The following is a 15,015-nucleotide window of genomic DNA, read 5'->3' as shown; positions in this document are numbered from 1 at the left end:
TTCCAACAACGCCCTATTTTCGTCTCATGCCGACTGATGCCTTCTTGTTCCAGCAGCCCACTTCTCATGAGGGTGTCCTGGTTCCTCAACACCTGACACGGACCTTGTTGATCCGGGTGACGTCTGAGTCAGCATGACTTCATATTTATCTCTCTCGCTCATGTCTGCTGTAGGCTCGCTTAGCAAGGGGGTCTAACTTTAGGACCCCTGGATACAGACGCCCCAGGTGGGAGTGTGTGTGTGTGTATATGTGTATAGGGGTAGGACTCGATTAAAAAAATTTATCTAATTAATTAGAGGCTTTGGAATTAATTAATCTAGATTAATCACATTTAATCGCACAAGAAAAGGGTTTTAGTGGGCGACAGAATCAAATAATAGACATGGACATGGATATTGTAAACTCAAGCTCTTTTCATTTATGGAAAAAAGCATTTAAACTGCAATTCAATCCAAAACAGAGAAAAAAATAATATCCCTGACCAAAATTGGGCAGACTTAAAAATAAAGTGCTGTTTAAGTACTTTAATTACGTTTTCAACATGGTATTGTCTTTAAATAATAATAATAAAACTTTGAACATAAAGTGCAGTTTTTCTTAAAAAAATAACGCTGAACCATAAAAGGTTTTTTGACCAGCTTCACATTCAAACTCTGAGTAACCTTAGCCAAAATTATTTTGTACATTAGGCTAAAATTGTGTGATCATCAAGCATTTTAGTGCAAAAAATAACAAACCCATTGGACTCACAATACCTCCATGTCTGTCTCTTTCAGCCAGTTACTTAGACAAACTAGCCTGTTCAAATTTTCAGAGCTCAAGGCAGCTCACTTTTTTTTGTTACTATGTGACCTGCAAGTAACAACAGTCTCTCAAATGGGACAGAAGTGGCAGAAGATATAACTTATCTGACATTATTCTGTCAAACTGTCACAACCCGCGTGTTTTATTTAAAACTATTAACTCTGTTCTTAGTGCACCACTGACTGTATCGAGCCTTCGTCTGCAGCCTGTGAAAATTTTTTACATTTTTTTTATTGTGACTCCTCCACCAGGGAGGGCTCAACTCTCTCCTTCTGCTCATGACCCCTCAGTCTCTGCTTCCTGCTCTGCTGTCTTTGACAGGGTTGAGCCGGTGACTCTGTCCTCTTTAAAGGAGACTCTTAGTCGTTTTAAGCCTGCAGGGTCTCCAAATGTTGCTGTCCCTCCTCGACTCTTAAAAAAGGTGTTACCAACAGTTGGACCTTTGGTTCTTGAGCTGGTAAACCACAGTTTGGTGTCAGGTGTAGTCCCTAAAGATTTTAAACATGCTGTAGTCAGACCCCTGATTAAAAAAACTGTTCTTGATCCTACAATTCTTGCAAATTACAGGGCTATGTCCAAACTACCTTTTCTTTCCAAAATTCTTGAAAAAATAGTTCACAGCCAATTAATGACCTTCCTGAAAAAAGCAAAATATTTTACAGGTTTTCCAGTCTGGTTTATACCATTTCATAGCACTGAATCAGCCCTTTTAAAAGTTTTTAATGACATATTTTTAGCTACTGACGTTGGCGACTGTGTTGTTCTTGTGCTTTTAGATTTGACAGCTGCTTTTGATACAGTGGATCATGCCATTTTACACTCTCGTTTGTAGCACTGGGTGGGCATTAGGGGCACAGCACTGGAGTGGTTCAGGTCCTACTTGGCGGGGAGAACTTTTTGTGTCAGTCTCTGTGGCCTTGTGTCGTCCTCTGCTCCTCTCTTGTGTGGTGTCCCACAGGGCTCAGTTCTAGGCCCCCTCCTCTTTTCTTTATATCTGCTCCCTCTTGGTTCTATACTGGGAAAACACGGCATTGCATTTCACTTCTATGCTGATGACTGTCAGATCTATGTCACTCTAAAGAAAAAAGGAAAATATTCTGTACAGCCATTACTTCAGTGTCTTGATGCCATTTAGGCTTGGATGTTTCTTTTTAAAATTCAATGGCAAAAAGACTGAGGTTATGGTTTTTGGTAACCCCACTGAGACCCCCAATGTGTATTTAGATACCTTGGCCCAGTATAATAAACCAACTGTCACAAACCTGGGGGTCAAAGTGGACTGTGAACTGAAGCTTGATGGTCAGATTAAGGCAGTCGTAAAATCAAGCTGGCACTCAAAAGTTTGAGCACATTTCCCCTATTTTAGCTTCACTTCACTGGCTGCCCATTCTTTTTAGGATTTATTTTAAAATTATTTTATTTGCTTTTAAAGCCCTCCATGGCCTAGCGCCATCTTATCTCTCTGAGTTGCTACAGCCATATACACCCACATGCTCTCTCAGGTCAGCTGATCAGCTGTTCCTGAATGTACCCATGACTGAGCGTAAACTTACAGGAGATCGTGCTGTTTGGTTTCTTTAGAAAACTGAAAGGAAAGGGCATCTGGTTTAACATTATGGAAACCAGTGCGGTAAGTAATGGTGAAGTTAAAACTGCCAAAAAAACATAGATAATCTTGCATGTCTAGAATTTAACTTTGACATTTTGTAAGGAGCACGGATTTTTGTGTTTTTTCCAGATCACAAAAGGCTGTCTGCTACTTCACCAGGTCTTATTTTTCCAGCATCACTGAGCTGATTTTCCTTGAGTTGCAGTAAAAATCTCTGGAGATTGATGTTGTAGGCCTTCCCACAGCTTCAGCCTCTATATACACCTGGCAGTACATCATTTGTAATAATTCAAATATATGTAGACACTAAAGGTGGTGCACCAGAATGTCGTACTGTTGTACTTAAATACAAGGGGGGAGTGAACGAGTCAGAAACCCAGGGCACAGAGATGTTACAGGTCTTATCAGGAAAAGTTTATTCCCAGGCAGGAAAGCACAAATAGAACAAACTATTCTACAAAAATGTAAGCAATAAAATGTTGTCATTACACTAAAATCCCCCAGGAATGAACAAACAATTCTAACAAAACTTATAAAATGTAATGTTCCCTGTGCACTGAAATCCCCCACAGTCCCATGATCCCATTGTCCTACAAAGCCATGGTGAATATTCCTCGTAGTTGAAAACAGAGGAGCAATTTCTCTTTTGAGTGGGGATCACGCCAGCCTGGTCCCAGAAGGTCAAGGAGATGGCTCACATCTCCGTCTTGTCCCTCCACCGGGCTCGTCCCATAACAGCCCAGCTTGCACTCTGCACTCGAGCCTCTTACTCGATGCCACAACATCTTCTCTCATGGCATCACCCTGTAAACAGACAAATACTGGCCATAACCATTGTCCGGGAAGCTGGCCTGGCTAATAGCCATGGCGACCTTCCCTCAACACAGCTGAACCCGGTAAACAACAGTGGAGACACTACTCACAAATGCAGGCAGAGGTGCACCTCTGCCCTGCTGTCGATCACATGCGTTGTCTCCTACTGTCACCATTCCTGCTGTCAGAACTGGGTCGCTGCATTACGCCCCTGACAATCGGGCAGCAGAATCTTTCCAACACCTGGCTTCTATGAGTTCCTTGTCTTCATATCTGGGCTTCCTGCAGTGCTCATCCAGCTTCCTTTTAAATAGGTCTTTTTACCAGCTGATAGGCCACCTCAGGACAAACCCATGACACAAAACCAATTATGAAAGACAAATACAAATTTCCACTGTGTGGCAGATACATCAAAGTCGCTGAAGTCACTGAGATGGAAACAAGCAAATAATGTCTGTCCATAACCTTCTAGATAACAGTTCACCTACATATATATATATATATATATATTATATATATATATATATATATATATATATATATATATATGTGTATATATATATATATATATATATATATATATATATATATACACATATATATATATATAAATCAGTTTCATCTTAAAATGTTGTGACCTCATTATTGATCAAATTTTTTGGACCATATCGGATTATAAGGTGCTCTGTCGATGAACGGGTCTGTTTTCATACACAAGGCGCACCGGAGTATAAGGCGCATTAAACCCCTTATAATTTTTGCTATGTAACTTTACACTGTCCACTTTCTGCTGTAACAAAACAAATTTCCCATGTGTGGGACTAATAAAGGTTATCTTATCTTATATTAATGACTAACCTCGTTTGCGGATGGATTATCTCAGTTGTTCTCCTGACTGCAGTTTGGTCCGTTTACAGCATCTTTCCATGCGATTGCATTTATCAAAAACCATCAGGAACTTTTATTGAGTGGAAAAAAGTTAGCGTTCATCCTCCAGCTTCACTGTGTTTATGTTATGCTAACATAGCTGTGTCGCTAGCGATCACATAGCACAGCATTATATACCAACTAGCCCAACCCTACAAATGTCACTGCTGTGTAGTTTTCTGTCTTCATTTATGTTGGAAGTGATAGCAGGGCTGTACGTTTTATTTTTTTCCAGAAATCTCTCAGTCAGAACATGGTATATCATGTTTAGGTAACTAGCGAAACCAGCGAGCTAATGTACTGCTAACTTTCTGCTAACTTCCTGCTAACTTCTAACTCCATTAAATTTAATAAATTCTGTTTTCATGGATGCCTGGATGTTAAACTTAATTGTTACACCTGGTAAAGCAGCAACACTGGTCATTTTATTAAAGATGTCAGAATTTAGACAGTTTTTAACTCTCAGTGATGCCGCAGTGTTCGTTTGACTTTGGGACCTGAAGCGGATGTTTTGGGCCCACTGTGTTATGCTTTATGTTATGCTAACATAGCTGTGTCGCTAGCGATCAGCACGTAGCACATGATTTTATACCAGTTAGCCCAACTTCAGTAACCCTACAAACGTCACTGCTGTGTTGTTTTCTGTCTTCATTTATGTTGGAAGTGACAGCAGGGCTGTATGTTTTATTTTTTTCCACAAATCTCTCAGTCATAACATGGTACATGATGTTTAGGCTACTAACAAAACCAGCGAGCTAACTTCCTGCTAACTTTGAACTCCGTTAAATGTAATAAATTCTGTTTTCATGGAATGCCTGGATGTTAAACTCAATTGTTACACCTGGTAAAGCAGCAACACTGATCATTTTATTAAAGATGGAAGAATTTAGACAGTTTTTAACTCTCTGTGTGCCTTAGTGTTCATTTAATTTTAGACCTGAAGGGACGGAGTTTTGGACCCAGATTACTATGAGTCCACGAGGCTGCTGACTACGGTAGCCGTAATGCACTGACAGTCCATCAAGCGGTGCAGCTTAGCTTACCAAAGTCATACTAAAACATTTTTTGACAGACTTTTGAGCGCCGTGTACCACATAAAATCGGTTCGAGGTCAGTCAACACAACCAGAATTCATCCATAAGGCGCACCGGATTATAAGGCGCACTGACGATTTTTGAGAAAATTAAAGGATTTTAAGTGCGCCTTATAGTGCGGAAAGTACTACAGTGTTTTTATTTGCCAGTCATAGAAATTTCCAACTCTTTTATAAAAACATAAAAGAATAATGTTTCTGTGTTTCAATTAGAAATTGGAAATGAGGCATCATCCAGATGTTTTGACGCTGCTGCTGAAGAGATTTAAATTTGACCATCGATACCCAGTATGCATGAAAATAACACAAGCAGTGATAGTTCCTAAGACTCTACAAATACCAGAGGTATACTAAATAATTCATTATTTTGTCATTACTTTTTATTTTCTGATTCGTTATACTAATTTAGCTCTTTTTTTTTCTTTTTTTTTACTCGTTATCAGAACCAGACCTATGAGCTTTATGCATTTGTCGAGCACTTTGGTGACTTGCGATCCGGACATTACACCGTAACAATCAAATCTCAGGATGATGAGCATGATGACAGATGGTACAACTTCGATGACACTTTTGTCAGATTGGTAAGCCTGATTGATTTTTTTCCACTGGTATTGTTAGTAGTAATAAGATGGCAGCAATCCAAGATGGCGGCCAACCAAACCGGTTTGAGAACCAGTTTGACCGGTTTCGTGCGTGTGCGCATGCGCGTTCAGGTCCTGGGGTTATGCGAGTTCATGTGTGGAAACACACGGTGGGGTCATATGAGTTCATGTGTTTTTAACTTAATTTAATCAAACCATAGGGTTTTTAATTAAACTATTTTTTCTCACTTTGGCGTGTCTCAACATTCATTTATGCAGACATATGTGTCCTTAAGAGCAATTCTTTGTTTTGGCATGTAGGGGTGGAAGCCGTTTTTGTTCACAGTGCGCCTTAACAAATGCTTTTTATTTACATCTAGTCAAAAGTGTTGGTAATTGTGTTTTAATCACACTCATTTTGTGATTCTGACAATGTCTCCTCATGCAGAGATGCATGCCTTTTATTTTAAAAACGGTATAAACGGGAATTTCTTCTGTACGGGTAATTTCAGCTTGTTCACAAGCGTTTCATTTAATCAAACCACTAGTTTTAATTTAACTAGTTTTACGCATGTACTGGGGTTTCTTTGACGGGTTGATGCGATCATTTTATTTAAAAATCGGGATTTCGGAATGTTGAACTAAGAGGGAGACACAGCTAGCTAGTTTTTAACACAGTAAATGGTTACAAATAACATAAAGTCCCTTTAGAAAATAAATGCTATAGGCCTACTTCTAAAACACGTTGCACATGATGTCACCTTTTCCCCCAAAGCAACCAGTAGCGCTCTTTTCAAACTAATCCTGTTTTAATCACACTCATTTTGTGATTCTGATGTCACAGCATGCAGCGATACATGCCTTTTATTTATTTAAAAACGGATCATTTTCTTCCGTAAGGGGTTTCATGGTTTCAGAGTAGTTTTTAACACAACAGATGGTCGCAAATAACATTCAGCCCTTTAGAAAATAAACGCTGCAGTGATACTACCAAAACCACTCGCACAGACCCGCTCCGTATTTTCATCAGGATTGCAAAAGCCCACTGCCGGTATCATTTAATTGTTGTGATTCCTTAGGAAGACAAAAGATAAGTGTATCACTTAGTTGTTGACAGTACCATGCGAACAAGGGCCCAACCTATTGTCTGAAGTAGGAGGTATCGTTTCTTTTGAAATTCCTTAGGAAAAGGTAAAAGCCGACAGGTGTACCAGTCGAGCGGGGACCCGACCTATTGTTTGAAGTGGCCGGTATCGGCTCTTTTTGTAATTCCTCGAGAAGGTAAAAGCCCCGCAGATGTACCAGTCGAGCAGGGTCTCGCCTATTTTCTGAAGTAGCCAGCAACAGCGGACCCTTAGGCCTATCTTGGCCAGTTACACCGGAGCTCAACACCTGCGTGCCCCACCCTCATTGTTTTAAACTTGCACAGCAAGGTGATGCCCTGCAGCTGTATCGACCCCAGATTTATAGGCCCCCCCATCTATTGTTTTTGGAAGCACCCGGTCCTATATGAACCGCTTCTCAGAGCGTGAGACCCTCGCCATTTCGCGTCAGGACCAGCGCCGGTGCAGACCATTTTCTACCCACACAGAGCGTTTCTGACCAGCCGGCGTTGCTTATGCATAAGAGAAAAGCAACAATACAACGCGGTTCTCTGCTCCAAGACATCCGTGGTCCTTTCACACGTAAGCATGTGTGTTATAGCCAGCGCTTCATAAATGTCAGTCTGTCAGCGCAGATTATTCAAACTGTTTTTAAAACGTGACTCATTTGTTGTCCAAAAAACATTTCCTCTAAATTTGCAAAGTTACTGATTTAAAAATATATATTTTCGAATTTTTAGCTGGATGTCAAACATATGATAGACTCTTGAGCATATTTATATAGCAAAATTCACAGTGGTATAACCATAAACGATACCCAAATGTGCACCAATGCACTCTAATGCACGCCTTTAAACTGTATGTTGATAAGTGCATGAAGTATACCTTTACCTCTATAGCTGAAAAGAGTCTGTATCCATTATTTGTAGATCTATTGATCTGTTTTTAATGTGGCACTTTTTTTCACGAACTGCAGATGATGAAATCCTCTTTATTTGAGAAAGTGTCCCTAAGCTATTGTTGTTCATACTTACTGAGCGCCCTAGCTACTTCTTTACCATGTCAGTAAACTTTTTGAACAAGAAAGGTGTTGTAGATTTAAAGACACATCTTAATTGAAGCAAAGGCAAAACATCTGAATGAATTTTATGTGGCTGTTCATATTAAAGCCGTCAAAGAGTGAAAATCCAAAAGCTGTTGCAAACCTTTGTATTAATGATCTCTGTGTGTGTGTGTGTGTGTGTGTGTGTGTGTGCATGCGTGCTGGCAGAAGGAAGGTCAAGGCTGGGCAGGAGCTTTTTTTTTTTTTTTGAATGCATTTCCAATCAGCTTTTTTTTTTTTTGCAAGAAGTGTAGCTCATACATTGCAATAAATGTATTCTGCTACATCTGCTAATGAGAGAACATGTTTTTCATCATAAAGACTGTGATATGAAGCATTGTTAAAGTGTCACCTCAGTAAGGCTGCTGGGAGAAACAAGTGTTGACTCATCTTTTTTTTTAAATACATGACTTAAAACACTAAAATCTAATTTCAAAGGTTTATTTTAAGTTTAAAGAATATAAGAGCTGTTAAGACGATGAGTTTTACTTCTCACTGTCCGTGTTATGTTGCAGTATCCATTATCATGTATGCTACTTTGCTCTGTGGACTGTAAAATGTTTCATTGTATTCATGAAATAAACCAGACTTTCAATGTCTGAATCTTTTACCGTTTTTCTGCTTTTGTTCACCCAAAGTTGACAAAACCCGCAGACATCCAGAGTTAACTCACTAAAATGTGGAGCAGTCTAAGTGTATATAGATGCTTTTACCCTAAACACAATCAGCTGGCTGAGAGGCATGTCTGTAGTCCTCACTTTGGTCATTATGAATGTTGAAGGAGATTTGTTCCATAGACACCTTATACTAGTGTTTCCTGCACTTAATCCAACACTACTATGTTCTATTTTAATCCAGATTCCTTTTATAGATTACAGTGAAATTTGTAAAAACCATTGCTTAATGGGACAGAAGTACAAGTCGCTCTTTACTAACACATTGTAGATAAGTTTATTGCTGGACAACACAGCTAACAGTCTCACACACTCTTTAGGTTTTTGAAGTTTTGTGTGTAATGGTTTAGTCTCGCACACCTTACCCTTTTCTCCCCAGTATCACAACAGTATGACTCCCAAAGTACGGCTCAGTAAACAAACAAGGACTCTAAATTCAGAACAGAAAGATACAGTTGAAAGATTAATGATTGCGTTTTTTTTTTTTTTTTAAATTTTTATGATGCGTAGTAAACTACCCCCTCTTCTTCTTCTCTGTGTTGATGTTGCTCGTGTGCGTGTGCGTACGTGTGTGTGAATGCATTAGAAGTCAAAGTATACATTAGCCATACTTACAAAAACATTTTTAATTTCATTTAGAAGTGAGATTCTAAGTTGTAAGCAGAAATCTTATGCTCAACCAGAAGCATGTTTCCTCACTTTCACAATGCTGAGGTGTCAAATCCATGATCCAACAGATGGTTTGTCACACGCGGGCGAGAAGGGCAAGCCACCCCTTACTTACACAACCTCACACACTATAGATTTTTAAAGTTCTTGTGTACAACGGTTTAGCTACAGATATAACTTCTACTTTTGATAAAGATCACTCCGTCTGCATATTTGTTAAGAAATAAAGCATCTTTACTGGGATATTTATTGTCAAACTATACGATTTTCCAAATGTGTGTGGAGTAAAATGTTGTGACCAAGAATCATTCAGGATTAACAACACAAACTGTTTTGATAGCAGAAACAGTCTCCCCTATAGTTCCCATACTTTACCGCTAGTTTTACAAACACATTCTTCTTCATATCTGTTTAATTGGTTTTTTTATGAAACTGATTTTCAATAGTACAACCAACGTCTAACTTTTCCTTGCTCCCCAGTATAAATGCAAGAATTTTGCAGGCTTTATTGAAACTGTCACAATTTAACACTCAGTGCCATAAACAGAGTTGATCCATGTCTCTATGGACACTGTTTCATACATCAACAGCTCTGAAAATCACTTTTAAAGTAATGTAGAACATGATCTCTCTCACTCTCAGCGTCTCCAAAAACCCAGCAAACTGACAATCACCTCTAAACAAGGGGGTTAGTTTATAGGTTTTTTATCAGGCGCAACACCATGTAATGCATGGATGTTAGACTCTTTCACCAGACCATGCTGCTAGCCCAACCACCAGGCTCAGGGTCTCTGAGCTCTAACCCCGGCTGCCAAATGTGCCTCTGAGCCTCTTGTGCCTTTTCACCACCAGACTAAGTTTGTAGTCTCGTCTCACCTACTAATATTATTTTATTACAGGACAATATTCAGCTAGGTTACTACTTTGACTTTCTTACTTTGAGCTCATTTCTGAGCCCATACATTATCAAATTTTTACTTGAGTATTTCTGACACTAGCAGCTATACTTCTACTTAAGTAAAAAATGCCTGCACTATCGGTATAAAGCTGTCTGTAATTCTTTAACAGTTCATGCAAAAATTATAAATTAAACCTGCACCACAGCTAACTCTTTTTAATAACCAATAACAAGTGTATTTCTTAGATCTACTGATACAGCCAAAACACTCTGCTTGTATAATGCCATATTCTCTCCCAGCGTACCCTTGTCTCACGACAGGGTGATTCCCAAAGTACGACTCAATAAACAGAGACTCTAAAACCAGAACAGAAAGATAAAGTTGGAAGATCAAAGATTAAGGTTTGTGTTTTTATAGCACGAAGTAAACTATCCCCTTGTCTTCTAGGCCTTGGCGTGCGTACCTTAGAAGTCAGATTATACATTAGTCATACTTCCAAAAGCATTTTGAATTCCATTTATAACTGAGATGTCAAGCTGATATCAGACATCTTATGCTCACCAGGAGCATGTATCCCCAACTTCAAAACCTTAAGGTGTCAAATTCACAAGCCCAACATGGGCTCTTTCAACACAGGGGCCAGAAGTGCATGTCACCCTTTACTGACACACTGTAAATAAGTTCAATACAGGGCAACGTGGCTAACAGCCTTGGAAACGCTTTACATGAAATAAAACTTTTTAGAAAACCCTTTACAAGAATAAATGTGATGATCTGTTTTACCTGAATCAAATGTATTAGTTTGTTTACTTGAAATAAAACTTGTTTTGGAAACCCTGTACATGAAGTAAAAAGTATCGTGTTGTAAGTTCTGGCATTAATATTTCCAGCTGATAAGGACACGTATTGCATTTCAAACGCTTTATACAAAAGAGTTTTAAACATCCACTTTGTCTGTAACGACAGTATCAAGCTACATAGCATTGTTTTTACTAAAATTCAACTTTTTCAGATGAAAGTTTTTCTGCTTTTTAAAATTTTTTATTTTACTGTAACAACCTCTGAATGCCATTTTAGGATGATATTCTTGGAGATTCCATATATATAGATATATGCTTTTGGAGTGAGGGCATCTAATACACAAGTTGTCACTGTGTTTTGTACTACCACCTGTGAGGGATCTGCTTTTACTTTGTCTCGTATGTATTTTTCAAAGGAGATCTTCATCAAGTTGATTTGATACCGTAGTCTTGTTGACAAGATTAAAAGACACGTCCATCAGAGTTCAGCAACATTTCAGTTTGATTAAATTAAAGTTTTTTTTTAACTACACAGGGATTTATTTTCTCATCTGATATAGTTATCATATTGAACATGTCAGTGATGAAAGCAAGAAAATAAAGAAAAATAGTAAACGGCTGTCTAATTAAACTGTTCCTGTGAACCTTAAGCCCAAAACAGCCTTACATCATCCTTTAATATGTTCGGTGTTACAAACTTGAAGAACCACAGAAAAGGTCATCAAAAATTAATCTAATCAGTTTTTTCAGCCTTCATTCATATTGAAATGTTGAAATCTTTCCTGCTAGACCAAATTGCAGCATTTGATACTGCTGACCATAACATTTTATTATAGCTATTATTAAATGGAGAGACCTCTTCACATACACTGAGGTTAATTATGAAGCTCCACAGGCTTCTGTGCAAAGACCTGTTCTATTTACATTACACATGCTTTAGAAGGCATAGCATACATTTTCACTGCTATGCAGATGATACCCACTTTTATTGGTTAAACTGCCGGAGTGTCTTAGACACATAATGAGCTTTAATTTTCTGCTTCTAAGTTCAGATAAAACTGAGGTTATTGTAACGGGGCGTAAAAATCTTAGAAACACTGTGTCTAACAAGATCCTTACTCTGGACGGCCTTGAGCCGCCTGTTGTAGTGATTTGGCACATTATAAGTAAAATTGAAGCACACAATCCCGTCGCACAACATCAACATTTATTTATATACAAAAATAAAAATGCTTTTTACAGAAAAGAATTGTAACTTCACAATTCATCACCGTTTACGTGGGTACATAGTCCTTATCCTTATCCCATAGTGATTCGGGTAATTTGTCAGGGCCTTGGAAGGGTGGCCATATCAGGATACATGTTTTAAAAATGGGCTAAATGTAGGATACATGTTTGAAAAAGGATACATGCTTTTAAAAATGTGGTAAAATGCAGGTTACACATTTTAAGAAAGAAAAATCTGGATACATGTTTGAAAAAATAAGCAGGGTAGCTGTTTGAAAGATACGGTACAATACGTTTTTTGTTTTTTTTGGAAAGAATCAGTGTTTCAGAGAAAACATTAGCAGCCTCCTTTGTAACACTCTGTGACCAAGCGTAGCTGTCTGATTTTCACCACGTCCAACCCTACCAGATTGTCGTATGCCTCGGCGATGGCGTCAAAGACTTTCCTTACTGATTTCAGTTCGTGCAAGAGAGTCTCTGCCACCGTGCGGACTTTGACGTCGTCCATTTTGATGTTGCGAGCAATCAGCAGACGTTGAATGGAAGGAATGAAACGAGGGGTGAGGAGTCTTTTTCTGATGCTGTGATAATTTTCAGCGTAAAAGTCATCCTCCAAGACTTGCAGACACTCGTGCTGTCTCTGGCTGGGGTGATCGAACTTACACCCGCTGCATTCGTCAGTGAGGTACTTGTTGATTACTAGGTTGACTAGATGATACACTGCGGTTTTCACGGTATCGATAAATAAAGAATATGCCCAACCGTCAAGCTCGACGGCTTGCTGCTGCTGCTTCTCCAAGGGGCGATAGTAACCGGGCGTGTCGGGTACTATTGTGCCCTCGTCCGAGGAACTGTCCTCCTCCTCAGTGTGACGCAGGGGTGCAGACTCCATCCTTCTCTCTGTTTTGAGCTAAGAAAGGTTTTGGAGGAATGAGACGGCGGTCTTGTTTTAAAATAACAGAAGGGGGCGTGATCTGGAAGTGGGGTGATCTTAGAGGGCGGGTAGGATATGAAGTGTTTGAAATGCAATATGTGTCCTTATCAGCTGGAAATATTAATGCCAGAACTTACAACATGATACTTTTTACTTCATGTACAGGGTTTCCAAAACAAGTTTTATTTCAAGTAAACAAACTAATACATTTGATTCAGGTAAAACAGATCATCACATTTATTCTTGTAAAGGGTTTTCTAAAAAGTTTTATTTCATGTAAAGCGTTTCCAAGGCTGTTAGCCACGTTGCCCTGTATTGAACTTTTACAGTGTGTCAGTAAAGGGTGACATGCACTTCTGGCCCCTGTGTTGAAAGAGCCCATGTTGGGCTTGTGAATTTGACACCTTAAGGTTTTGAAGTTGGGGATACATGCTCCTGGTGAGCATAAGATGTCTGATATCAGCTTGACATCTCAGTTATAAATGGAATTCAAAATGCTTTTGGAAGTATGACTAATGTATAATCTGACTTCTAAGGTACGCACGCCAAGGCCTAGAAGACAAGGGGATAGTTTACTTCGTGCTATAAAAACACAAACCTTAATCTTTGATCTTCCAACTTTATCTTTCTGTTCTGGTTTTAGAGTCTCTGTTTATTGAGTCGTACTTTGGGAATCACCCTGTCGTGAGACAAGGGTACGCTGGGAGAGAATATGGCATTATACAAGCAGAGTGTTTTGGCTGTATCAGTAGATCTAAGAAATACACTTGTTATTGGTTATTAAAAAGAGTTAGCTGTGGTGCAGGTTTAATTTATAATTTTTGCATGAACTGTTAAAGAATTACAGACAGCTTTATACCGATAGTGCAGGCATTTTTTACTTAAGTAGAAGTATAGCTGCTAGTGTCAGAAATACTCAAGTAAAAATTTGATAATGTATGGGCTCAGAAATGGGCTCAAAGTAAGAAAGTCAAAGTAGTAACCTAGCTGAATATTGTCCTGTAATAAAATAATATTAGTAGGTGAGACGAGACTACAAACTTAGTCTGGTGGTGAAAAGGCACAAGAGGCTCAGAGGCACATTTGGCAGCCGGGGTTAGAGCTCAGAGACCCTGAGCCTGGTGGTTGGGCTAGCAGCATGGTCTGGTGAAAGAGTCTAACATCCATGCATTACATGGTGTTGCGCCTGATAAAAAACCTATAAACTAACCCCCTTGTTTAGAGGTGATTGTCAGTTTGCTGGGTTTTTGGAGACGCTGAGAGTGAGAGAGATCATGTTCTACATTACTTTAAAAGTGATTTTCAGAGCTGTTGATGTATGAAACAGTGTCCATATGTAACAGTGTTTATGTGGTATTATTCCACTTGCCACAAATGTCAGTGTAATGGGGAAACAGCGCCCCCCCTCTCGGTGTGGCTGGTTAGGGGAGGCTGGCTGCAGTAATCGCTGCCAGTCTGTCGTAGCCATACAAGAGGTGAGTTGTATTGCTCCGCACACGATATAGCTAAGTAGTACAGACATATAAAAGACGTTTGATTAACTGATGGGCACCGAGTGTAATAAGTGCTTAGTGGACACATGTCCAACACCAGTTTTATGTACTTTTCATTTGTTTATTACTGTGTAAAACTGTATGCTAAAGCGGAATGCTAATGGGATGTTCTGCCATAGTGTGCTGTGCGGAGTGGTGTGTGGCGAGCCTGTGCACTGATAAAACACCGTTGTTTCCATTCAGGTACATCATTTGTTGTTGCTGTTACTTTCTTGTATATTATAAA

At 39.1% G+C, this 15,015-nt stretch overlaps 1 protein-coding gene across 3 annotated transcripts in view; it reads left to right on the top strand.

Moving 5' to 3' along the window:
* Positions 1-15,015, top strand: part of LOC102081728 (uncharacterized) — an 81,753-nt gene that overhangs the window by 30,253 nt on the left and 36,485 nt on the right. For 2 of the 3 annotated variants that reach the window (XM_025905631.1, XM_025905630.1), the window contains 2 exons: positions 5,461-5,592; positions 5,691-5,828. The exons of the other annotated variant lie outside the window; for it this stretch is intronic. In XM_025905631.1, coding sequence (XP_025761416.1) covers positions 5,461-5,592; positions 5,691-5,828 — 270 coding nt within the window. The remainder of the gene's footprint in view (positions 1-5,460; positions 5,593-5,690; positions 5,829-15,015) is intronic. 3 annotated transcript variants of the gene reach the window in all.

This window comes from Oreochromis niloticus, linkage group LG3, assembly GCF_001858045.2.
Source record: "Oreochromis niloticus isolate F11D_XX linkage group LG3, O_niloticus_UMD_NMBU, whole genome shotgun sequence".
NCBI lineage: Eukaryota > Metazoa > Chordata > Actinopteri > Cichliformes > Cichlidae > Oreochromis > Oreochromis niloticus.
This window is presented reverse-complemented; position numbering and strand designations above follow the sequence as displayed.